At 39.9% G+C, this 27,986-nt stretch overlaps 1 protein-coding gene across 1 annotated transcript; it reads left to right on the top strand.

Moving 5' to 3' along the window:
* The first annotated feature begins 2,073 nt into the window (after positions 1-2,073).
* LOC131895020 (tripartite motif-containing protein 43-like) lies at positions 2,074-27,986 on the top strand. Its single transcript, XM_059245403.1, has 2 exons — positions 2,074-3,393; positions 27,786-27,986. The coding sequence occupies exons 1-2, from the start codon at positions 2,074-2,076 to the stop codon at positions 27,984-27,986; spliced, it is 1,521 nt and encodes a 506-aa protein (XP_059101386.1).

Raw genomic sequence — 27,986 nt, 5'->3', positions numbered from 1 at the left:
AATGGAAACCATCACAAGAACAAAGTAACAATTTACAGAATAGGAAAAGATTTTTGCCAACTACTCACACTATAGATGGATAATATCTTAAATAAGTAAAGAACTCAAAAAACTGGACATCAAGAAAGCAATTAACTCTGCTAAAAATGGAGTATAAAGCTAAAAAAAGAATTCAGGAAAGTGAAAATACAACCTCCTCAGGTTGTATTTATTAATTGTTGCCTTCATCCTGTACCCACACTTCCTAGTCCTCAGACCCCCAAAGAGGAAGATCAGAGAGCTCTGAAACAGCTTAGCTCACACCCCAAACACTCACTTAAATGAAGCAAATCGTCTGCCTTTTTGGCCCTGGTATTCTCAAAGGCAGTTTCTAAATGGCTTTGATGATCCTATCATCTCAGGTTAAGGCTTTCCAGGATCTGGCAATGACTTTGGAGGCAAAGGAAATTGCCTAAGTGGAAACAGTAGGCTCCATCTCTTGGTCTCCTCTCATGTAACACCTGCGATTGAAGGGATTTTAATTCCAACACAGGAAAGATGCTACAGTGAAGCCAGACCATGAATGATATCACACTTCCTGACTTCATCTGTAGGATTCCTCCCAACTCAGTTGAGAATAATTCTTATCTGAACCATATTCCTAGCTACAAATCTAAAAAACTTTACATACAGGGCATCTTCACTAGTCTAGGATTCACTAAGATCCATTTAATTTTTATGTCTTCCTCATCCTCATTTTATACACTCTTTGGAATCTCTCTTAACATACTCATTATAATTCCTCATGCTCTCTAAATACTATACATATCACAGTGTCAACAACTTGCTTGCCACATAAATAATACAAAAGGTCCTTTACCTGCCAGTCCTCTTAATAGTTAACTCCAAAAGTCAGGTATTACACAAGTGAAGGGATGACCTTGCCAATGAGAACAAGAGCAAGAAGAGAAATAGCAAAGACAAAAGAGTTTCCTTCTTCCATGTCCTTTATACAGGCTGCCAACAGAAGGTACAGCTAAGATTTAAGATGAATTCCCGCATCTCAAATAATCTGAGTTGAGGTGGGCTTTCCTAATTCCAGTGATTCAGTCCAGAAAATTCCCTCACAAGACAAATCATAGCCTCTTGGGTTTTGGTTCATTAAACATCTTTTTTTTTTCCCCTTATCACAGTTTTTTGTTTGTTTGTTTGTTTTTCTATTTTTTTCAAAGCAGGGTTTCTCTGTTTAGCTTTGTAGCCTGTCTTGGAATGCACTCTGTAGTCCAGGCTAGCCTGAAACACTCAGAGACATGAATGCCTCTGCCTCTTGATTGTTAAGCATAAAGGCATGTGCCACCACCATCCCCTCCCTGGCTTCCCCATGTACCTTTTTAAAAAAAAAGAAGCAATAAGGAAAGAACAGAATGGGGAGTGGGTAGAAAAAGTGATGAATCGTGAAGAAATTGTAGTTGAGGTGAATATCATAAACATGAGTTGAAGTAAATTTTCAAGAAATTATTAGGAATTTTTAATGTTGACATTTGCTAAAATCACAGACTGATATCATTAACTGTTAAATTGCAAAAGGTAAACCGAAATTATAGGCACATCAGAAAGTATTTGGAAACAGTGAAATATCGTAGTAAAATTGCTCTTTATTTTTTTTGTTAAGACAAGTTCTCACTGTATATTCCAGGCAGGCCTTGAACTAAAACTCCTGCTGCCTCAACATCCTATTCCCTAGGGCTCTAGTATTAAAGGTGTGAGCTATCACACCCAGTTAAGATGTATGACTCAGGAAAACTTGTGGAGGATTTTTTTCTGAGTATTGGGCATATTTGTAATTCAATGTTCCAACTAATCAGATTACTGCTATTTAGAGTGGGTGTGGTCTCTAGCAAGTATATAAGCACACTCCAGGGGTCAGTCAGGTTCATTCTTCTCTAGACCAGACAGAGTGTGTTCCCATACCTTCTGGCTCCTAGACTGCTAGATCTGCTTCGCCCTCACGTTGAGGATCACTCCACAGAGCTGAGCTAACATTGTTGTGACCCCAGCAGACACTGCTGAGACCAGAGTCTATTCCGTGGGAAAATGGAGTCAGACATGTCACAAGCCTTCCAGGAAGAACTCACCTGCTTCATCTGCCTGAGCTGCCTTACAGAGCCAGTCACCATAAGCTGTGGCCACAGCTTCTGTCGAGCCTGCCTCCAGCTTTCTTGGGAGTACACCCCACCTCCAGTCCACTGCCCTATGTGTCGGGAACCATGCCAACAGAAGGAAATGAGAACCAACGTTGTTCTGAAGAAGCTGGTGTCCATTGCCAGACAAGCCAGCCTCATGAAGGACCTGAGCTCTGAGGAGCATAAGTGTGGGACCCACAAGGAGACAAAGAGGATCTTCTGTGTTGAGAGCAAGATCTTCCTCTGTCAACTCTGCTCTAACTCCCATGAGCACAGAGGTCACAGACATTGTCCCATTGAGGCAGCAGCTGAGTATCAAATGGAAAGAGTTGTGAAGCAGATGGCATCTTTATGGGAGAAGATCCAGGAAAATCAAGAGAATATCGAGGCAGAGAACAGAACAAGAACTTTGTGGATGGACTATGTGACTCTGAGGAAAGAAATGATCAAGACAGAGTATAGGGAGCTGCATCCATTCCTCTGTAAAGAGGAAGAGAAACATGTCAAGTGTATGAGAAAGGAAGGTCAACATGTTTTAGAGAAACTGAGGAAGAGTGAAGCCATGATGGTCCAAAAGAGCAAAGAACTAAGAGATATGTATCAGGAGCTGATGGCAATGTCCCAGGAGCCATATGTGGTACTGCTCCAGGGTTTGGATGACATGGTCAGAAGGAGTGAGTCAATGCAGCTGAGCATGCCCCAGGGTATGCAACCTGAACTCAGTGCCCTACCCCTCACTGGACTGACTGAAATGTTCAAGCACATCCAGGTGCACATTTTCTTTGAAAATACAACCACATTCCATTACAAGATGAACCTATTTAATGTCTTGAGAAAATTCAGCTTCGGACATCACCATAAGGATACAACTGTGGATACTGTTGGATGCTATTTGGCTTCCTGGGGATCCTTGAACTTCATCTTAGGGAAATATTACTGGGAGGTGGATTTGCAAGACTCTGCGGACTGGGCTGTAGGGGTCTGTAAGGATTCCTGGTTAAGGAATACCAACCAAATGATTGACTATGAGGGTGCCTTTCTTCTTGTGTGTGTGAAGGAGGGTAATCATTACAGTCTCCTCACCACATGCCCAGTTTTCCAGCACTATATAGAGAGGCCACTGGGCCGTGTTGGGGTGCTCCTGGATTGTGAAGACGGATGTTTAAGTTTCCTGAATGTTGCCAAGAGTTCCCTCATATATAAATACCCCTCAGGCACCTTCCAAAACCCTGTCCAGCCTTTCTTCTCCAGTGGTCATAAAGGGAGAACCTTTAATCCAGCACATTAGTGTTTTTGTAAATATTTCCTACTGTACTGTTATCTCTTTTATGGCTATTAAATAATAAAATACTATCATAATGGAAAAAATTGTTTGTATTTTTTACAGAAACTGCATTTGAGTGCATGTCAAAAACAGGGTTCATCGGTCTAGACTGGGCCTCTGGTACTGGAAACCATTGTTTAGCTTATGCTGTTTGTGAGGTTCCCCAGGTTGTTAGATCAGGATCCATTCCTGTTGCATGAGTTGGCTTTTTGGAGCCATGTGCCTAAGGTGTGACACTTTGAGCATCCTTGATTCAGAGGGGAGGGGCTTGGACCTGCCTCAATTGAATGTACCATGCACTGCTGAATCCCCATGGGAGAGCTGAAAATGGAGGGGGTGGGAATGAGGGGTACTTTGAGGGGGAAGGCTGGGGTTGGGAAAGAGTGAGGAAGGGTGATCTGTGGGTAGTATATGAAATGATTAGAAAATGTCTTAATAATAATAATAAAAGTAAAAATAAAAGAGGGTACAGAAACATAGTTCACATTTCTAATAATGTTACTCCATTGTTTACATTTTTGTAGTTTCTTTGTTGAGACATGTTCACACTATGTCTTCTTGGCTTTACTGGTACTCACTCATATGTAGGCCTCAAACTCAAAATGTCCACCTGCCTCTACCCGAGGAGTGCTGGGATTAAATATTTGCACCACCCGATCCAGTTCAATATGATTTTATATTTATAACTGGAGGAGTTGGGAATACGCGGTGGGCTGGGGGGAAGTTGAGGGGGGTGGGAGAGCAAGGGAATCTGTGGCTGATATATAGAACTGAACTGTTTGGAAAAATAAAAAAATAAAGAAAGAAATAAAATAAAGAACCCATCACAAGAGAAAAACTTCTGTGGAATATTAGTTGGAGATGTTACATTTGTTTACGCTGTGTAATATTTGTTTAATGATGCAAAAATGTGTTGCATTTGTTTAACTCTGAGATTCAGTGTTAATTTGCCTCTCTAAAATACCTGATTGATCTAATAAACAAGTGAATCACAAATAGCTAAGTAAATGAGAGACAGCTGGGGCTAACTGTGAGAGAAAATAAATAGGAGAATAAGAGCAGAGAAACGAGTGAGAAAAGAAGAAAGAGAGGATGATGCTGGGGAGCAGCCACCTACTCATCCAGCCACACAGCCAGAAGCAGAGTAAGAGGTAAAGAAAACTACAAAAACAGAAAAATGTAAAAGCCCAGCAGGGAAAAGTAGACTGGCTAATTGAAGATCAGAAAAGCTGCTTTCCACAAGCCCAGCTAAGGCCGGGCATTCATAAGGAAGAAAATTTCCCCATATGATTATTTCAGAGCTTAGAGGCAGGTTATAGTGGTTAGTTTACAGTTTTCATTCCACAACTCAACCTCTGGATAAATAACGTGAGAGTCAATAGTGAAAGTGCACTTATGGGATGGCATAAACATGGACCAAGTACCCTCAAACAATATTATGCCCTCAATCACTACAGGCTATTGGGTTGGGATAAGTAGACGTGGGGCACAGAGAAAATGAAGACACAAGAATCTCACAGGGCTATGGCAGGGGTCTTTTTTTGTTTGGATTTTGGTTTTTGTTTGGTTGTGTGGTTTTGACTTAGGGTTCCATTAAGTTGTCCTGATTTAGTTTGAATTTGTGATGTTCCTGCTTCAGTCTTTCATGTAATTGGTCCTCATAGTAAATACTTTGATTAATGAGTCTGTGTATTATCAAATGAGAAGAGTTTCTTTCCTGGCCCAACCTATTCTATTCTCTTCCCCACCACACCATGCTCTCTAGAAGGCAGATTTCTCAGACTGGCCTTACCTATTATAGTCTCCTTGAATTCTCGGGTTTTATTGCTTGCAATCACCTGTTGGTGACTACAGTACGCTCTCCTGCCGTATGGTATTAGATACTTCTATACTGAATTTTTATTTCCTTTTGATTTATTGTCTCATTGGTGTAGGAAACCATCAATAATCTAAACATAGGCATCAACTACATAGAGAGTAACACATGCCTAAAAGAAGAAACCATGTTTGACATTTAAGAGACTGTGCTCTACTCTAAGTGAAGAGGCAAGGTGGATACCAACCTCAAACTCCTAACTGAGTTCCTCAAAATTACTACTACTACTACTACTACTACTACTACTACTACTATTATTTTGAGGAACATTCTCCTGTATCCCAGGCTGGACTGCTACTCCATCTGTCGTTAAGTATGACCTATAGTATCTGTCTGTATATCCTGAGAACTGGAATTACAGGCATGTGACACCACACCTGATTATCTGTGATGCTCAAGATTGAACCCAGGGCCTACTACATTCTAAGCAAGTACTCTGCAAACTGAGAAATAGCTCTTTCCACTTGTTTTCCTTTTCAAAATTGGGGCCACATAATATTGGTGATTTAGGAATCAAGTTTGAAGTGATGCTGGCCTAGAACTTCTGATCCTAATGCTTCCAATTTCCACCATGATTAACCTCTCTCAAAGTAATTTGAACATAGTATACACTTTTAAATGACAGATTATCCTATAGGAATTTAATGCTTTGGGGCTTGAGGATGAAAGTCTGCTGGGAGAGTGAGTGCCTGGCATCTAAGGCAGGATTTCAATGAGGAAGAAACAGAAACTCATATTGGACCCATTCTTCTTGGAGATTAATATTTTCTGTAAGGATCAGAAGAGTAAGAAATCATAAAGGAAAGGCAATGATGTTCCAAAAAAAAAAGATGAAGAAAAAATCTCCTGGTAAACACAATGGAATAGATCAATTATTTAAAGTCAAGGTTTTGATCCTCTGCCATTGATAAAAACAGGCAAGCAGCTTGCCTGTTATCCACATGTGTACTTACAAACCCTATGTTTAGGCCATGCCTTGGTGGCACGTTCCTTTAGTCCCAACCCTCAGGAGGTAGGAGGATGTCAGTGAGTTCCAGGTCAGTATGGTCTGCAAAGTGAGTTCCAGGACAGCCAGAGCTCTTATTCACAGAAAACCTGTAGTGAAAATAAAAGAGAAATAGAAAAGAAAAGAAAAAACAAAAAATAAAAACAAAAAAATCAAAACAAAAAACTAAAACACAAAGCAACAAACACACAAACAACAACAACAAAAATCTGGGGATAAGTATGATTATGTCAGCAATCCAGTGTAGGTGGATCACTGTATTTTGCTAGGATCATAGTGTAATTGTTTCTACCTGAATCATTGATAATGTCCTCAAAACACAGAACACTAAAAATAGTTCCTTCCATAAAATTCAACTGCATGTGGATCAAACACATCAACAAAAAAAACCACATATACTGAACCTAATAAAAGAGAAAGTATAGAACGTTCTTGAACTCCTAGACTCGGGAAAGGACTTCTAAACAGAACACCAATAGTACAGTCCCTAAAAGCAACAATTTACAAATGGAACCTCATGGAATTGAAAAGCATGTGTTTGGCAAAGGACACCATCACAAGGACAAAGTAACTTACAGAATAGGAAAAGATTTTTGCCAACTACACACACTATAGATGAATAATATCTTAAATAAGTAAAGAAGTAAAAAAACTGGACATCAAGAAAGCAATGAACTCAGTAAAAAATGGGATATAGAGCTAAACAGAGAATTCAGGAAAGTGAAAATACAACCTCCACTTCAGGATGCCTTCATCCTGTACCCACACTTCCTAGTCCTCAGACCCCCAAAGAGGAAGATCAGAGAGCTCTGAAATAGCTTTGCTCACACCAAAATGTTCACTTAAATGAAGCAAATCATCTGCCTTTTTGGCCCTGGTATTCTCAAAGGCAGTTTCTAAATGGTTTCTATGATCCTGTAAACTAGGGTAAAGGCTTTCCAGGATCTGGCAATGATATTGGAGGCAAAGGAAATTGCCTAAGGGGAAGCAGTGGCTCCATCTCTTTGTCTCCTCTCAGGGAACACTTGTGATTATAGGGACTTTAATTCCCAAATTGGAAAGATGCTACAGTAAAGCCAGACCATGAATGATATCACACTTCCTGTCTTCATCTGAAGGATTCCTCCCTAACTCAGTTTGGAATAATCCTTATCTGAACCATATTTCCAGCTACAAACCTCAAAAAAACTTTACATACAGGACATCTTCACTAGTCTAGGTTTCATTAAGTTACATTTAATTTTTATGTCTTCCTCATCCTCATTTTATACACTCTTTGGAATCTATCTTAATACACTCATTATGATTCCTGGTTCTCTCTAAATACTAAACATATCTAATGTCAACAACTGGATTGCCACATAAATATTAAAAAAAAGGCCTTTACCTGCCTGCTCTCTTAATAGTTAACCCCAAAATTCCGGTCTTACACCAGTGAAGGGATGACCTTTCCAGTGAGAACAAGAGCAAGAAGAGGAATAGCAAAGACCAAAAAGATTCCTTCTTCCATGTCCTTTATACAGGCTGCCAACAGAAGGTACAGCTAAGATTCAAGATGAATTCTCACATCTCAAAACATCTGATTTTATATGGGCTTTCCTAATTCCACTGATTCAGTCCAGAAAATTCCCTCACAAGACAAATAATAGCCTCTTGGGTTTTGGTTTATTAAACATATTTTTTCCTTATCACTGTTTTTTGTTTGTTTGTTTGTTTTTCTATTTTTTTCTAGGCAAGATTTCTCTGTTCAGCTTTGGAGCCTATCTTGGAATGTACTCTGTAGTCCAGGCTAGCCTGAAACACTCAGAGACATGCCTGCCTCTGTCTCCTCATTTTTAAGCATAAAGGCATGTGCTACCACCATCCCCTCCCTGGCTTCCCAATGTATTTAAAAAAGAAAAATGCAAGAAAGAAAGAACAGAAAGGGGAGTGGGTAGAAAAAGGGATGAATCTTGAAGGAATGGCAATTGAGGTGAATATGATAACCATGAGTTGAAGTAAATTCTCAAGGAATGATTAGGAATTTTTTAATGTTGATATTTGCTAAAATCACAGATTGATATCATTAACTGTTAAATTGCAAAAGGTAAACCGAAATTATAAGCACATCTCAAAATATTTAGAAACAATGAAATATTGTAGTAAAATTGCTCTTTTTTTTTCTTTTACCACAAAATCTCACTGTATACTCCAGGGTGGCCTTGAACTAAAACTCTTCCTGCCTCCACACCCCAAATGCTAGGACTCTTGGATTAAAGCTCTGACCTATCACACCCAGATAAGCTGTGTGACTCAGGAAACCTTATTGTAGAGTATTGTTTTATGTGTAGTGGCCATAGATTTAGTTCCATCTTCCATCCAATCAGATTACTGCTATTTAGAGTGGGTGTGGTCTCTAGCGTGTATATAAGCACACTCCAGGGGCGAGCCAGGTTCATTCTTCTCTAGACCAGACAGGGTGTGTTTCCATACATTCTGGCTCCTAGACTGCTAGATCCTCCTCGCCCTCACGTTGAGGATCACTGCACAGAGCTGAGCTAACATTGTTGTGACCCCAGCAGACACTGCTGAGACCAGAGCCTATTCCGTGGGAAAATGGAGTCAGACATGTCACAAGCCTTCCAGGAAGAACTCACCTGCTTCATCTGCCTGAGCTGCCTTACAGAGCCAGTCACCATAAGCTGTGGTCACAGCTTCTGTCGAGCCTGCCTCCAGCTTTCCTGGGAGGACACCCCACCTCCAGTCCACTGCCCTATGTGTCGGGAACCATGCCAACAGAAGGAAATGAGAACCAACGTTGTTCTGAAGAAGCTGATGTCCATTGCCAGACAAGCCAGCCTCATGAAGGACCTGAGCTCTGAGGAGCATAAGTGTGAGACCCACAAGGAGACAAAGAGGATCTTGTGTGTTGAGAGCAGGATCTTCCTCTGTCAACTCTGCTCTAACTCCCATGAGCACAGAGGTCACAGACATTGTCCCATTGAGGCAGCAGCTGAGCATCAAATGGAAAGAGTTGTGAAGCAGATGGCATCTTTATGGGAGAAGATCCAGGAAAATCAAGAGAATATCGAGGCAGAGAACAGAACAAGAACTTTGTGGATGGGCTATGTGACTCTGCGGGAAGTAATGATTAAGACACAGTATAGGGAGCTGCATCCATTCCTCTGTAAAGAGGAAGAGAAACATATCGAGTGCATTAGAAAGGAAGGTCAACATGTTTTAGAGAAACTGAGGAAGAGTGAAGCCATGATGGTGCAAAAGAGCAAAGAACTAAGAGATATGTATCGGGAGCTGATGGCAATGTCCCAGGAGCCATATGTGGTACTGCTCCAGGGTTTGGATGACATGGTCAGAAGGAGTGAGTCAATGCAGCTGAGCATGCCCCAGGGCATGCAACCTGAACTCAGGGCCCTACCCATCACTGGACTGACTGAAAGGCTCAAGCACATGCAGGTGCACATTTTCTTTGAAAATGTAACCCCATGCCATTACAAGATGAACCTGTTTAATGTCTTGAGAAAATTCAGCTTCAGACATCACTGTAAGGATTCGTCTGTGGATTCTGTTGGATGCTATTTGGCTTCCTGGGGATCCGGGAACTTCATCTCAGGGAAATATTACTGGGAGGTGGATTTGCAGGACTCTGGGGACTGGGCTGTAGGGGTCTGTAGGGATTCCTGGTTAAGGAATACCAACCAAATGATTGACTATGAGGGTGCCTTTCTTCTTGTGTGTGTGAAGGAGGGTAATCATTACAGTCTCCTCACCACATGCCCAGTCTTCCGGCACTATATAGAGAGGCCACTGGGCCGGGTTGGGGTACTTCTTGATTGTGAGAATGGATGTTTAAGTTTCGTGAATGTTGCCAAGAGTTCCCTCATATATAAGTACCCTCGAGGCACGTTCGAAAACCCTGTCCAGCCTTTCTTCTCCAGTGGCCATGAAGGAAGAACCTTTAATCCATCACATTAGTGTTTTTGTGATTATTTCCTTCAGTACTGTTATCTCTTTTATTGCTATTAAATAATAAAATACTAAAAATTCGAAAAAAAATTGGTTCTTTCTTACAGACACTGCATTTGAGTGAATGTCTAAAATATAGTCCATTGTGGAGTGATCACTGGCCTAGACTAGGCCTCCTGTTACTGGAGACAGTTGTTTAGCTTGAGCTATTTGTGGGGGGGCAGGTATTGGGATCAGGATCCATTCCGGGGGCATGAGTGGGCTTTTTGAAGTCATATGCCTAAGGTGTGACACCTTTTGCTTCCTTGGTTCAGACAGGTGGGCCTTGGACTTGCCACAACTGAATGTATCATGCTCTGCTGTATCCCCATGGGAGAGCTTAAAATGGAGGGGGTGGGAATGAGGGGTGCCTTGTGGGCAAAGGCTGTGGTTTGGGGAGAGTGAGGGGGGGTGATCTGTGGAGGGTATGTAAAATTGATAGAAAAATTCTTAGTAAAATTAATAAAAGAAAAAATAAAAGAGGGTAGGGAGACATAGCCCGCATTTCTAGTAATATTACTCCATAGTTTCTAGTTTTTGTAGTTTGTTTTGTTGAGACACGGTCACACTATGTCCTCTTGGCATTACTGGTACTAACTCATATGTAGACCTCAAACTCCAAGATGTCCACCTGCCTCTGCCTGAGGAGTGCTGGGATTAAAAGCTTGCATCACCAGATCCAGTACAATCTGAGTTGATATTTATAACTGCCTTTTCCTCTTCCTTTTCTCTGAAATTGAATATTTGACCCAGGCTGAATATTAACAAATGCCTAGCTATTCTAATAATGTTTAAAATTCTTACAATATTATAATAATAGAAATGGTATGATAGCACTTTAAGAAGAAATAAAGAAATATAATGGATGATTTGGTATTTAATAAAGAACCCATCACAAGAGAAAAAATCCTGTGGAATATTAGTTGAAGATATCTTACATTTGTTTAAGCTGTGTAATATTTTTTTTAATGATGCAAAAATATGTTGCATTTGTTTAACTCTGAGATTCTGTGTTCCTTTGTTTGTCTATTATACCTGATGGTTCTAATAAAGAATTGAATGGCCAATAGCTAGTTAAGAGAGGGATAGCTGGGGCTGCCAGTCAGAGAAAATAAATAGAAGGAGAATAAGAGAAGAGAAAGGTTGTGAGAAAAGAAAAAAGGAAGGATGATGCTGAGGAGCAGCCACCCACCCATCAAGCCACACAGCCAGAAGCAGAGTAAGAGGTGAAGAAAACTTCTACAAAAACAGAAAAATGGAAAAGCCCAGCAGCGAAAGGTAGACTGGCTAATTGAAGATCAGAAAAGCTGCTTTCCACAAGCCCAGCTAAGGCCGGGCATTCCTAAGGAAGAATATTGCTCCATATGATGATTTCAGAGCTTAGTGGCAGGTTATAGTGGTTAGTTTACAGTTTTCATTCCACAACCCAGCCTCTGGATAAATACCATGAGAGTCAATAGTGAAAGTGCACTTATGGGATGGCATAAACATGGACCAAGTACCCTCAAACAATATTATGCCCTCAATCTCTACAGGCTATTGGGTTGGGATAAGTAGATGTGGGGCACAGAGAAAATGAAGACACAAGAATCTCACAGGGCTATGGCAGGGGTCTTTGTTTGTTTGGATTTTGGTTTTTGTTTGGTTGTGTGGTTTGGAGTTAGGGTTCCATTAAGTTGTCCTGGTTTAGTTTGAATTTGTGATGTTCCTGCTTCAGTCTTTCATGTAATTGGTCCTCATAATAATTACTTTGATTAATGAGTCTGTGTATTATCCAATGAGAAGGGTTTCTTTCCTGGCCCAACCTATTCTCTTCTCTTTCCCACCACACCATGCTCTCGAGAAGGCAGATTTCTCAGACTGGCCTTACCTACCTTGGTCTCCTTGAATTCTCAATTTTATTGCTTGCAATCCCCTGTTGGTGACTATAGTACACTCTCCTGCCACATGGTATTTGATACTTCTATACTGAATTTTTATTTCCTTTTGATTTATTGTCTCATTGGTGTAGGAAACCATCAATAATCTAAACATAGGCATCCACTACATAGAAAGTAACACGTGCCTAAAAGAAGAAACCATGTTTGACATTTAAGAGACTGTGCTCTACTCTAAGTGAAGAGGCAAGGTGGATTCCAAGCTCAAACTCCTAACTGAGTTCCTCAAAATTACTATTATTACTACTACTACTACTACTACTACTACTACTACTACTACTATTATTGTTATTATTATTATTTTGAGAAACATTCTCCTGTATCCCCGGCGGGTCTGCTAGTCAATCTGTCATTAAGTATGACCTACAGTATCTGTCTGTACCTCCTGAGTACTGGAGTTACAGGCATGTGACACCACACCTGATTATCTGTGATGCTCAAGATTGAACCCAGGGCCTAGTACATTCTAAGCAAGTACTCTGCAAACTGAGAAATAGCTCTTTCCATTTTTTTTCCTTTTCAAAATTGGGCCCACATAATATTGGTGATTTAGGAATCAAGTTTGAAGTGATGCTTGCCTAGAACTTCTGATCCTAATGCTTCCAATTTCCACCATGATTAACCTCTCTCAAAGTAATTTGAACATAGTATACCCTTTTAAACAACAGATTATCCTACAAGAATTTAATGCTTTGGGGCTGGAGGATGAAAGTCTGCTGGGAGAGTGAGTGCCTGGCATCTAAGGCAGGATTTCAATGAGGAAGAAATAGAAACTCATATTGGACCCATTTTACTTGGGGATTAATATTTTCTGTAAGGGTCAGAAGAGTAAGAAATCATAAAGGAAAGGCAATGATGTTCCAAAAAATAAGATGCAGAAAAAATCTCCTGGTAAACTCAATGGAATAAATCAATTATTTAAAGTCAAGGTTTTGATCCTCTGCCATTGATAAAAACAGGCAAGCAGCTTGCCTGTTATCCACATGTGTACTTACAAACCCTATGTTTAGGCCATGCATTGGTGGCAGGTTCCTTTAGTCCCAACACTCGGGAGTTAGGAGGATCCCAGTGAGTTCCAGGTCAGTAGGGTCTGCAAAGTGAGTTCCAGGACAGCCAGAGCTGTTATTCAGAGAAAACCTGTATTGAAAAAAAAAAAGAGAAATAGAAAAGAAAAGCAAAAGCAAAACAAAACAAAAACAAAAAATCAAAACAAAAAACAAAACCACAAAACCACAAACAAATAAACAACAGCAACAACAAAAATCTGGGTTTAAGTAGGATTATGTCAGCATTCCAGTGCAGGTGGACCACTGTATTTTTCTAGGACCATACTGTAATTGTTTCTATCTGAAACATTGATAATGTCCTCAAAACACAGAACACTGAAAATAGATCCATACCTACGACCTTGCATAAAAGTCAACTGCATGTGGATCAAACACATCAACAAAAAACCACATATACTGAACCTAATCAAAGAGAAAGGGGAGAATATTCTTGAACTTGTAGACACGGGAAAGGATTTCTAAACAGAACACCAATAGTACAGTCCCTGAAAGCAACAATTAATAAATGGAACCTCATGGAATTGAAAAGCATCTGTTTGGCAAAGGACACCATCACAAGGACAAAGTAACAACTTACAGAATAGGAAAAGATTTTTGCCAACTACACACACTACAGATGGATAATATCTTAAATAAGTAAAGAACTCAAAAAACTGGACATCAAGAAAGCAATGAACTCAGTTAAAAATGGGATATAGAACTAAACAGAGAATTCAGGAAAGTGAAAATACAACCCACACTTCCTAATCCTCAGACCCCCAAAGAGGAAGATCAGAGAGCTCTGAAACAGCTTAGCTCACACCCCAAATGTTCACTTAAGTGAAGCAAATCATCTGCCTTTTTGGCCCTGGTATTCTCAAAGGCGGTTTCTAAATGGCTTCTATGATCCTATCAACTAGGGTTAAGGCTTTCCAGGACCTGGCAATGACTTTGGAGGCAAAGGAAATTGCCTAAGTGGAAACAGTAGGCTCCATCTCTTGGTCTCCTCTCATGTAACACCTGTGATTGAAGGGATTTTAATTCCAACACTGGAAAGATGCTACAGTGAAGCCAGACCATGAATGATATCACACTTCCTGACTTCATCTCTAGGATTCCTCCCAACTCAGTTTGGAATAATCCTTATCTGAACCATATTTCTAGCTACAAACCTCAAAAAAACTTTACATACAGGACATCTTCACTAGTCTAGGATTCATTAAGTTACATTTAATTTTTATGTCTTCCTCATCCTCATTTTATACACTCTTTGGAATCTCTCTTAACATACTCATTAGGATTCCTAGTGCTCTCTAAATACTAAACATATCTCAATGTCTACAACTGGCTTGCCACATAAATAATAGAAAAGGTCCTTTACCTGCCAGTCCTCTTAACAGTTAACCCAAAAAGTAGGGTCCTACACCAGTGAAGGGATGACCCTGCCAGTGAGAACAAGAGCAAGAAGAGAAATAGCAAAGACGAAAGAGTTTCCTCCTTCCATGTCCTTTATACAGGCTGCCAAGAGAAGGTACAGCTAAGATTCAAGATGAATTCTCACATCTCAAAACATCTGAGTTTAGGTGGGCTTTCCTAATTCCAGGGATTCAGTCCAGAAAATTCCCTCACAAGACAAATCATAGCCTCTTGGGTTTTGGTTCATTAAACATATTTTTCCCCCTTATCACTGTTTTTGTTTGTTTGTTTGTTTTTCTATTTTTTTTTCTGGGAAGGATTTCTCTGTTTAGCTTTGGAGCCTGTCTTGGAATGCACTCTGTAGTCCAGGCTAGCCTGAAACACTCAGAGACATGCCTGCCTCTGCCTCCTGATTGTTAAGCATAAAGGCATGTGCCACTACCATCCCCTCCCTGGCTTCCCCATGTCTTTAAAAAAAAAAAGCAAGAAGGAAAGAACAGAAAGAGGAGTGGGTAGAAAAAGTTATGAATCTTGAAGAAATTGCAGTGGAGGTAAATATGATAAAAATGAGTTGAAGTAAATTCTCAAGGAATGATTAGGAATTTTTTAATGTTGATTTTTGCTAAAATCACAGATTGATATCATTAACTGTTACACTGTAAGAGGTAAACCAAAAATATAAGCACATCTCAGAATATTTAGAAACAGTGAAATATCATAGTAAAATTGCTCTTTTTTTGTTGTTGTTGTTGTTAAGACAAGTTCTCAGTGTATATCCCGGGCAGGTCTTGAACTAAAACTCCTGCTGCCACAACATCCCATTCCCTAGGGCTCTAGTATTAAAGGTGTGAGCTATCACACCCAGATAAGATGTGTGACTCAGAAACCTTATTGTGGAGGATTGTTTTGTGGGTATTGGCCATAGATTTAGTTCCATCTTCCATCCAATCAGATTAATGCTACTTAGAGTGGGTGTGGTCTCTAGCGAGTATATAAGCACACTCCAGGGACCAGGCAGATTCCTTCTCCTCTAGACCAGACAGAGTGTGTTTCCATAGCTTCTGGCTCCTAGACTTCTAGATCCTCCTCGCCCTCACGTTGAGGATCACTGCACAGAGCTGAGCTAACATTGCTGTGACCCCAGCAGACACTGCTGAGACCAGAGTCTATTCCGTGGGAAAATGGAGTCAGACATGTCACAAGCCTTCCAGGAAGAACTCACCTGCTTCATCTGCCTGAGCTGCCTTACAGAGCCAGTCACCATAAGCTGTGGCCACAGCTTCTGTCGAGCCTGCCTCCAGCTTCCCTGGGAGGATACCGCACCTCCAGCCCACTGCCCTATGTGTCGGAAACCATGCCAACAGAAGGAAATGAGAACCAACGTTGTTCTGAAGAAGCTGGTGTCCATTGCCAGACAAGCCAGCCTCATGAAGGACCTGAGCTCTGAGGAGCATAAGTGTGGGACCCACAGGGAGACAAAGAGGATCTTGTGTGTTGAGAGCAGGATCTTCCTCTGTCAACTCTGCTCTAACTCCCATGAGCACAGAGGTCACAGACATTGTCCCATTGAGGCAGCAGCTGAGCATCAAATGGAAAGAGTTGTGAAGCAGATGGCATCTTTATGGGAGAAGATCCAGAAAAATCAAGAGAATATCGAGGCAGAGAACAGAACAAGAACTTTGTGGATGGACTATGTGACTCTGCGGGAAGAAATGATCAGGACCGAGTATAGGGAGCTGCATCCCTTCCTCTGTAAAGAGGGAGAGAAACTTATCGAGTGCATGAGAAAGGAAGGCCAATGTGTTTTAGAGAAAGTGAGGAAGAGTGAAGCCATGATGGTCCAAAAGAGCAAAGAACTAAGAGATATGTATCGGGAGCTGATGGCAATGTCCCAGGAGCCATATGTGGTACTGCTCCAGGGTTTGGATGACATGGTCAGAAGGAGTGAGTCAATGCAGCTGAGCATGCCCCAGGGTATGCAACCTGAACTCAGGGCCCTACCCATCACTGGACTGACTGAAAGGCTCAAGCACATGCAGGTGCACATTTTCTTTGAAAACTAACCCCATGCCATTACAAGATGAACCTGTTTAATGTCTTGAGAAAATTCAGCTTCAGACATCACTGTAAGGATTCGTCTGTGGATTCTGTTGGATGCTATTTGGCTTCCTGGGGATCCGGGAACTTCATCTCAGGGAAATATTACTGGGAGGTGGATTTGCAGGACTCTGGGGACTGGGCTGTAGGGGTCTGTAGGGATTCCTGGTTAAGGAATACCAACCAAATGATTGACTATGAGGGTGCCTTTCTTCTTGTGTGTGTGAAGGAGGGTAATCATTACAGTCTCCTCACCACATGCCCAGTCTTCCGGCACTATATAGAGAGGCCACTGGGCCGGGTTGGGGTGCTCCTGGATTGTGATGATGGATGTTTAAGTTTCGTGAATGTTGCCAAGAGTTCCCTCATATATAAGTACCCCCCAGGCACCTTCCAAAACCCTGTCCAGCCTTTATTCTACAGTGGCCTTGAAGGGAGAACCTTTAATCCAGCATATTAGTGTTTTTGTAAATATTTCCTATTGTACTGTTATCTCTTTTATGGCTATGAAATAATAAAATACTATTATAATGGAAAAAATTGGTTGTTTCTTTCTTTACACACACTGTATTGGAGTGCATGTCTAAAACAGGGTTCACTGTGGAGCGATCACTGGCCTAGACTAGGCCTCTGGTTACTGGAGACAGTTGTTTAGCTTGAGCTATTTGGGGGGTGGGGAGATCCAGGTAGTGGGATCAGGATCCATTCCTGGGGCATGGGTGGGCTTTTTGGAGCCGTGTGCCTAAGGTGTGACACCTTTTGCTTCCTTGGTTCAGAGGGGAGGGCCTTGGACCTGCCTCAACTGAATGTACCATGCTCTGCTGAATCCCCATGGGAGAGCTTCAAACGGAGGGGGTGGGAATGAGGGGTGCTTTGGGGGGGAAGGCTGTGGTTGGGGGAGAGTGAGGAGGGCTGATCTGTGGTTGGTATATAAAATGAATAGAAAAATTCTTAATAAAATAATAAAAGGAAAAATAAAAGGGGGGACAGAGACATAGCCCACATTTCTAATAATGTTACTCCATAGTTTCTAGTTTTTGTAGTTTGTTTTGTTGAGACATGGTCGCACTATATCCTCTTGGCTTTACTGGTACTCACTCATATGTAGGCCTCAAACTCAAAGATGTCCACCTGCCTCTGCCCCAGGAGTGCTGGGATTAAAAGCTTGTACCACCCGATCCAGTACAATCTGAGTTGATATTTATAACTACCTTTTCCTCTTCCTTTTCTCTGAAATTGAATACTTGACCCAAGCTGAATAGTGACCAAATGCCTAGCTATTCTAATAATGTTTAAAATTCTTACAATATTATAATAATATAAATGGTATGATAGCACTTTCAGAAGAAATAAAGGAATATAATGGACAACTTTGGTATTTAATAAAGAAGCCATCACAAGAGAAAAACCTGCTGTGGAATATTAGTTGAAGATATGTTACATTTGTTTATGCTGTGTAATATTTGTTGAATGATGCAAAGATGTGTTGCATTTGTTTAACACAGTGAGTCTGTGTTACTTTGCCTGTCTAAAATACCTGATTGCCCTAATACAGAACTGAATGGCCAATAGCTAGGCAGGAGAGATATAGATGTGGTTGCCAGTCAGAGAAAATAAATAGAAGGAGAATAAGAGAAGAGAAAGGAGTGAGAATAGAAGAAAGAGAGGATGATGCTGGGGAGCAGCCCCCTATGCATCCAGCCACACAGCCAGAAGCAGAGTAAGAGGTGAAGAAAACTTCTACAAAAACAGAAAAATGGAAAAGTCCAGCAGTGAAAGGTAGACTGGCTAATTGAAGATCAGAAAAGCTGCTTTCCACAAGCCCAGCTAAGGCCTGGCATTCATAAGGAAGAGTATTGCTCCATATGATGATTTCAGAGCTTAGTTGCAGGTTATAGTGTTTAGTTTACAGTTTTCATTCCACAACCCAACCTCTGGATAAGTAAGGTGATAGTCAATAGTGAAAGTGCACTTATGGGATGGCATAAACATGGACCAAGTACCCTCAAACAATATTATGCCCTCAATCTCTGCAGGCTATTGGGTTGGGATAAGTAGATGTGGGGCACAGAGAAAATGATGACCCAAGAATCTCACAGGGCTATGGCAGGGGTCTTTGTTTGTTTGGATTTTGGTTTTTGTTTGGTTGTGTGGTTTGGAGTTAGGGTTCTATTACGTTGTCCTGGTTTAGTTTGAATTTGTGATGTTCCTGCTTCAGTCTTTCATGTAATTGGTCCTCATAATAATTACTTTGATTAATGAGTCTGTGTATTATCAAATGAGAAGGGTTTCTTTCCTGGCCCAACCTATTCTGTTCTCTTTGCCAGCACACCATGGTCTCAAGAAGGCAGATTTCTCAGACTGGCCTTACCTAGTATAGTCTCCTTGAATTCTTGGGTTTTATTGCTAATCTTTAGTGGAGCACATTAGTGTTTTTTTAATTATTTCCTAGTGTAATATTTTCTTTTTTTTTTGCTATTAAATAATAAAATACTCCTAAATGGGGAAAAATGTTTTTTTCTTTACAGACACTACATTTGAGTACATGCCTAAAAGAGGGTTCACCATGGTTATGGAGCCACCATGGGACTGGACTAGTCCTCTGATTACTGGAGACAATTGTTTAGCTTCAGTTGTTTGGGGGGACCCCATGTTGTGGGATCAGGATCCATTCCTGGTGCATGAGTGGGCATTTTGGAGCCGTGTGTCTAAGGTGTGATACCTTGTGCATCCTTGGTTCAGATGGGAGGGCCTTGGACCTGCCTCAACTGAATATGTCATGCTCTGCCAACTCCCCATGAGAGAACTCAACTTGGAGGAGGTAGGAATGGGGGAGAAAGCTGGGAGGCTAGGAAGAGGGAAGAGGGGCGATCTGCAGTTGTTATGTAAAATGAATATAAAATTTCTTAATAATGATAATAGTAATAGAAAAAATAAAAGAGGGTATTGAGACATAGCCCACATTTCTAATAGTGTTACTCCATAGTTTCTGGTTTTTGTAGTTGGTTTTGTTGAGACATGGTCACACTATTTTTGGCTCTCCTGGTACTCACTCACTATGTAGGCCTTGAACTCAAAGATGGCTACCTGCTTCTTCCTCAGGAGTGCTGGGATTAAAATTGTGCACCTCGAGATACAGTTCAATGTGAGTTTATATTTATAACTACCTTTTCCTCTTTCCTTTTCTTTGAAATTGAATATTTGACCCAGGCTGTACATTGACAAGATGCCTAGCTATTCTCAAAATATTTAAAATTCTTGCACTACTATAATAATATAAATGGTATGATAGCAGTTAACTTAACTACTTGCTGTGTAGTTAAGTATGATCTTTAGTGTCTGCCTCTGCTTCCTGAGTACTGGAATTACAAGCATGTGACACCACACCTGATTACATGTGATGCTGAAGAATGAGCCGAGGGTCTAGTACATGCTAAGCAAGTATTCTTCAAACTGAGATATAGCTATTTCCTTTTTTTTTCATTTTAAAAATAAGGCCACATAATATTGGTGATATGAGATTCATGTAAGTTATTCTGGCCTTGAACTCCTGATCCCAATGCTTCCAATTCCTGCCATGTTTGACCTCCTTAAATATATTTTTAACGTAGTATACCCTTTTAAATAACAGATTATCATATAAAGATGTAAGGTGTTTTGGGCCTGGAGGATGAAGGTCAGATGGGAGAGTGAGTAACTAGCATCTATGGCAGGATTTCAATGAGGAAGAAACAGAACTCCTATTGGACCCATTCTACTTTGTGATTAATATTTTCTGTATGGATGAGAAGAGTAAGAAAATCAGAAAGGCAAGATAGTGATGTGCCAAAAAAAATACAGAAAAAAATCTCCTGGTGGACTCAATGGAATAGATCAATTGTTTAAAGGCAAGAGTTTAATACTCTGCATTGATAAAAATAGGCTAGCCGCTTACCTTTTACCTAAGTGCCTACTTAAAAACCCTGTGTTTAGGCCATGTGTTGGTACATGCCTTTAATTCTAACTCTCCTTGAGTTTGAGATCAGCATAGTCTACATAGTGAGTTCCAGGACAGCAAGGGCTGTTACACAGAGAAACCCTAACTCAACTAACCAAAAACCAAAAACCAAATAAACAAAGAAACAAAAACTACATTCCCAATAAAACAAAAACAAAACCAAAAAGCAACAACAACAACAAACCTTTGTTTAAGTAGAAACATGTCAGCCTTCCATTGTAGGAGGACCACTGTATTTTCTAGGATTATATTATAATTGTTTTGATCTGATACATTGCTAATGTCCTGAAAACATCCACAATATCACTAGGAAAGCACACTCCATCATTTTAATATTCCATTATTTATTTAAGGTAGTATTTTCAGAAAAAAAGTGTACCTGGGTAAGCAAAAAATAATGAGATTTGGTCTCTAGAGCTTTGGTCACTTATGTTGAGATTCTTGATGAATTATCTTTTTTCTTTGGGATGAGGGAAAGCTGGTAACAGGCTCTTATGAACCTTCTCTTGCTTCATGCTATTTTTAATTATTTTCTATGCCTAGTAAGTTCTCTTTGAGGTTATTTCAGAAGCTGAACATTAAATATTTATTAGTCTTATGAAGACTGAAAACAGAATCAGGTGAGCTCATTTACTACTAGTCTACACAATTGTGCTTCTGTCTCATTCCCTCTCATTTCCCTACGCCTTCTACTACATTGTGTATAGCCTTTCTCATGCAAGACCCTGTGGGACATTCTAGGGAAAGCAGTCAACTGTCTTTCCTAGTGGCTTAAAGTTATGCATATTCCAGACATGGGGAAGAGATATAATTAGTTCAGAAAGTCCATTGTCACCTGCTCTTGTGTAGCTATTTTCTTTGAATTAATACATTCCCTTCTTGAGGGAAGGGGAGGCTCATAAGAATCAGCAAGCTAAGGAGACTCATCAGGTTTAGTCACAGCTAACCTGATCCAGGTTAGAACAGTGTGGTGGAGACCTTCCTGGGATCCAAAACTTAAAAACCCTTGGAAGACAAACAGTAAACATGGAGAAAGGCTAAGGAAGACACTATAAGATACTCCTAACATCTAGTTTTTAATACAAAAGGGGGAAAATCCACTAATTTGTCACAGAAACAAGGGCAAGCTACTTTCTGTCTACCCACACCTGTATGCATTGCTGTTCTGCCATCTGATTTACTCTTTCTTTCCAGCTACATCACTTCCTCTTCCTGCCCAGCTCTGCCACTTCCTGTCTGTCTGTACAGACCTCCAGATTTCCTTGTTTAACTAGTGTTGGAATTTAAGGCATGTACCACCACACCTGGCTCTGTTCCCAGTGTGGCCTTGAACTCACAGAGATCCAGACAGATCCCTGCCTGTCAAGTGATACGATTAAAAGTGTGTGCTACCATTGCCTAACTTCTACATTGTGGCTGGCTTTTTCCTCTAATCTCCAGGCAAGTTTTATTGTATTGGGAGACACAGTATATTGGGGGACACAATACATCACCACACACAACCTTAGTTCTTCTTGTCCCTGAGTCAGGTGGAGCAACATAGGTCCACCCCAATAGTTTAACTATTAGGAGTGAAGAAATGTAAGGTAGTCCCACAGGAACAGTAGTGGCATATTCTAAGGAGAGTGGACAACTCATGGAAAATAAGTGTGAATTATAGAGAGTACGAGATATGGTAGACTATGAGCCATGTATGGCATCTTTCCCTGAAATATTGGACTTTGATACTATTTTTACCTACTCTATTTTTATTATTCTTATAGACACTGTATCCCCAAACCAAATGACACTTATTTAGAATGGACAGAAGTAGACTTTCAGAGACACTGTCTACTCTTCATAAAAATGTTTCATTATATAATTCTAACCTCTTTCTATCTAGGGTTTGACAACAATCTGAAAGGATGGTAAAAATAAAAGTTAGGGAGTTTGAATGAAGATATCCTCATGGGTGGGAAAAAGCATGTTCAGGGGCTATAAGATTACTAGGGGAAATCCTAGGAGTGTGGGTCGAATACTTCCTGTCTTAGTTAGGGTTTCTAGTGCTGTGTTAAAACACAGGACTAAAAGCAATTTGGGGTGGGAAGGTGTAACTGAAAGTTTCTCTCTAGTCCCACCCGGCCCCGAGGTCCAGCAGTCACTTATAAAATAATCATTCAGAGGCTTAATATTATTTACAAACTGTGTGGCCTATGACAGGCCCCTTGCTAGCTAGCTCTTATATTAACCCATTTCTATTATTTATGTTTTGCCATGTGTTCCATGATTTTACCGGTCTGCTGGCATCTTGTTGTTGTTTGGCGGTGGCTGATGTCTCTCTAGACTCTGCCTTTTTCTTTTCTGTCTTTCTCCTTGAATTTCCTGCCTACCTCTAAGCTGCCTTGCTATCGACCAAAGCAGTTTATTTACTAGCCAATCATAGTGATACATATTCACAGCATACAGAAAGACATCCCACTTTGTTTCATCTTACTCCTTGTAGTCCATCATCTAGGGAAGTCAGGGCAGGAACTTGAGGAAAGCACTTGGAGTCAGGAACTGATGTAGAAGCCTTGGAGGAGTGCTACTTACTGGCTTGCTCCTCGTGGTTGGCTCATCCTTATTTCTTACAGCCCACAGGACACCATGCCAGGGTTGGCACTGCCCACAGTGAGCTGGGCCCTCCTACATCAATCATCAATCAAGAAAATATACTGTAGGGTGGTCCATAGACCAATCTCATGGATAATTTTTCTCAATTGAAGTTCCTTCATCCAAAATGAGTTTAGCTTCTGTCAAATTGACATAAAACTAGTCAGCATGTGTCCCTGTGAATTCTTGATAAGACTATCCCCTAAAGTTTCACCAACTATGAACCTATTGCAATTGCTTTTGGGGGACATTCCAGAATTAGACCTTTGTGGTGGTATTGTGTTCCTCAAAATATTGTGCACCCTAATAAACTTATCTGGGGTCAGAGAACAGAACAGCCACTAGATACAGAGGCTAGAAAATAGTGGCACTCATGCCTTTAATCCTAGCATTCCAGAGGCAGAGATCTACCTGGATCTCTGTGTGTTCAAGGATACAGCCAAGTATGGTGACTCATGCCTTTGATCCCAGAAAGTGAGCCTTTAATGTCAGGGAGTGATGGCAGAAAGCAGAAAGGTATATAAGGCCTGAAGACCAGAAACTAGAAGCTTTGGCTGGTTAAGCTTTTAGGCTTTTGAGTAACAGCTGAGATTCATTCTGGATGAGGACTCAGAGGCTTCTAGTCTGAGGAAACAGGATCAGCTGAGGAATTGGCGAGGTCAGGTAACTGTGGCTTGTTCTGCTTCTCTGATCTTCCAGCATTCACCCCAATACCTGGCTCTAGGTTTGCTCTTATTAATAAGACCACTGAAGATTCACGCTGCAGACATGAAGAAGATATTGCTGAAGATATTACTTGTTTTGGACTGTAGGAGTTGCAGAAATCAGACTTGGATTGAGCAGGAAATTCCCTCATTGATAGCTAGGTTTCCTAGTGCTTGAGGTCACACGTGGGCTGCTTGAGGGAAAATTGGCACCAATAGTCTTACTACGTTATGGATCTTTTATACTATATTCTTAACATGCCAAGCAAGATGTGGTCATTTATGCAATAGTGGTATAACTGTCAGATATACCGATTATTTTCTTCTTGGATTCAAAACCCACTCTGAAAGAAGGAACTCCCATCTGGCACTGTGAACAAGGCAAAAACCTTGACTAAGGAGATCATAGGTCCTGGTGAGGAGGCAACTTCTCTTACTTTATTAAATGGGTGTGATATGACTGCTAGCGTGCTTTCTAAGTATTTGACCAGATAGCCCTAGATTACTAGCGCGATCAGTCTCAATCTTGAAAGAAAACATTTTATTTTTCAGTGATCAGTATTTATTTCAGGAAAGTACCTCCTGACCTATGCTTATCCATAAATGAAAGCAAATACTAAGAAATTAACATCACCTGGTCCACAACAAAAAAAGAAAATATCAGAAAAGGGGGAAGAAAGAATATAAGAGCTGCAGGAAGGGGTGGTATGGTGTGCAGCTATTTTTTCAAAATTTGACATTCTTTCCTGGAGGGAGGGGGGAGACTGATAACACTTAGGAAACACCAGGTTGAGGAAGCTCATAAAAGGAGAAGATCCTCAAGCCCCACCCCTAGAATTAGAGAAGCAGCACATAATTAATGGCGGAGGAGTTGCCTGTAAGTTGGGCAGTGGTCCCTCGTGATACAGTTTTCACAAAAAAGCAGAAACTCAGCTAGTCAAGCAAGAAAACCAAGAGGTTGGGTCAACGACTTCTAAGGTGTTTTCCAAGAATGAAGATAAAGGTTTAAAATTCCCAGCTGACAAAACACAAGAGTAAATCAATATATTAATAATCAGTAAATATTAATAATAATAATAAAATATTTAATGAGGTGATAAATTATACAATGAACCACTATTTTCCATTTAAATATGTTTTATTACATATCATATCTTACATGTTATAATTAATATGCCATATGTATACTACCATATTATATATAATGTATTTAAGAAACTATATGCTGCATTCTGTACAACAGGCCATAATATTATATAATACCACTATATATATTATCATATAACATTTAAAACTATTTCAAGAGAGGTTCAAATTTATCCTTAATGAACAATAAAATAGCTGTGTTTACTATTATATATTTAAAGTTTACCAACTTAAGTTTTTATACACATGCACATAGTGAAATGATTACTATAGCCACACAATCAAAGTATTAATCACTTCACATAGTTATTTATTTCTTGAAGTAAAAGCACCAAGAAGCTTCCATTTTAACAAATTCCTAGAAAACAAATATTATAGTTATAGCACTTAATCTGTTTGCTGGGTCTCTAGATTTATTCCTCTAACACAAATAAAAGTTTGAACATATTGGTCAACCTTCCTTCATTTCATTCCTTCTCTGCCCTGGTAGGCACCAGTCTACTTTGTTGCTGCTATGTACTTGACTTTTTTTGTTTTGTTTTTTAGATTCAACATATAACTGAAGACATGCAATGTTTGTCTCTTTGAGTCCCTCTTAGTTCTCTCAGCAAATGTCCTTCGATTCACTCTACACAGCTATAACATTACTGCAAATTCTTTATTCACTCTCTGACTTCAAGATTAAAAATGTAACAGCAGGTATAGAAGTCAGTTAAATCCTAAATAGTGGATTATTCCAAATATTTTATATTAATGTCAAGAGCCATGTTCATTACAAAGGATGGAAGTCTACAGTAGAGACTGAGGCAGAGAGATGGGAAAGACAGGGGTTGGGAGGAAATCAGCCAAAACAAAGAAAGGATGAAAACGTCACAAGGAAACTGGCTATATTGGATGCTAAAAACTGAGTTTTAGAAAGTTTGAAATCTGTAGTTTAACTTAACAGGAAGTTTACATCATTAAATTTTAACACTGGAGGAGTCTTCAAGTTCAGATCCTTGGCACTTCCAAGTACAGCATCTTTTTATGGGCATGAGATAATTATAAAGTGAAGCAATATAATTAGCCATAGGTCAAAATAGGCCCCCAATAAAACTGTATCTAGCTATAAATCCTTTGGGTTAATATTTAAAATGTGTTCTACTGTGACTTTCCCTGTAAAAATCTTAGAAAAATATGTAATCTGTTCCATGAATAATGCTCATTAAAATGAAATAATAATTTCCTAGGCATTTTCCTTAACAAAGCTAATGATTTAAAACAGATTCCCCCACAGAGAAATCAAAGTGGAGTCCAAAAGACTTTGTAATATGAAAGTATATAAAAATCATGTTTGAATAATCTCACTCAACTTGCCCAAGTTAGTGTAGTTTTTATGTATAAAGTAAGAAGTCAACCTCCCCATCTGTCTGTCCTCATCCTCCTAACCCATTTCTAAGGATAAATTTAGGTTACTAGAGCTCAAACATAAGGGGGAAGGGCCTCATTCAAGGATTTTTAAAATTATTATATTTTTTTACTCATATTAATTATTATAGCTACTTCTCTGTGTAGCCAGCTATTCATTATTGAACAAGAAATAGTCACGTGATTTGTCTTTGGAATTTGTCTTACGAACATCAGTCAAAGCAGCTGTTGGTCTGTTTACCCACCATCATCAAAATGAATGCTACCCTTGGGAGGCCTGGTGGTGAGAAAGGATATTTCGAAGTGCCTTACTTCAAAGTATCTTGGTGATATAGGACAAACATTGAGTTTCAAAGTACATTTGACTATAATACACACTTTTCGTTTCAGTAGAATAATAACTTCTAAAATCTTGCTTAAATATTAAAACCTAATTAAAAAATGAAGTTCTTAGAGCTAAACAAATTTTTACTTAAAATTTATGTGTATAATGGTATGCAGATGCATCTGTATAGGAACATAAAACAGGAATAAAAACACAACAAACTCAGACACAGTTTTTAACATCACTTAACATTTAAAGAATTTTACGCTGGTTACCTCTTTGATGTACAGGTATATAAATTATGATTTTTTTGTTGTTATGACTGTTTCCCTAAAGAAATCATTCAAAGCTTTCAAGATGAGGCAGCTTGTCATTTCTCTTTCTAAATGCAAATGTGATTGTATTTCCCAATCACTGATTCTGTACGATAATGGCATGATTGCTAGCTAGGAACCAGCAGTCTTTCAGAGTGGTTATTGTCTTTGACAATTCCTCTGGTACTCACTGAAATAATATGATATATTGTTATTTTTGTATGTGCAAGTTTTGTCATTCAAGCAGATGCTGAGATCCTTGATGAGCTCTCTGTCCCTCATGTCTCCCTGGAGGTCTTCATGGGAACTTATCCATTGTCATAGTTGGGTAATGTTTGGACATCGGATGGAAACTGAAAATGTCAGTAGCTAGTTTTTTCTTTTCTTTTTAATAGTGGCTCTCTCAGAAGCTAAAGATAGGAAGCATAACCAAGCCTCATGAGGAAACAGGCTCAAGCTGTAAGAAAGTGCAAGTGATGTTGAATAGAAGTGTTTCTGATGTTCTGCAGTCACAGTCAAGGCTAATTGTAAACTTGGCTGACAAGAAGCTTGAAGCACTTTCTGTTCTAGAAGGAATTCTGATGAGCAACACATAA

This window comes from Peromyscus eremicus, chromosome 18, assembly GCF_949786415.1.
Source record: "Peromyscus eremicus chromosome 18, PerEre_H2_v1, whole genome shotgun sequence".
NCBI classification, from domain to species: Eukaryota; Metazoa; Chordata; class Mammalia; order Rodentia; family Cricetidae; genus Peromyscus; species Peromyscus eremicus.
The sequence above is the reverse complement of the archived record's forward strand: the minus strand, read 5'-3'. Positions and strand labels throughout refer to the sequence as shown.

Coding starts and splice junctions, on each gene's coding strand:
- LOC131895020 (XM_059245403.1), top strand. CDS start 2,074: ATGGAGTCAGACATGTCACAAGCCTTCCAGGAAGAACTCACCTGCTTC. Junction 3,394..27,785: donor CAGGCACCTTCCAAAACCCT/GTCCAGCCTTTC, acceptor TCTTTTTAATAG/TGGCTCTCTCAGAAGCTAAA.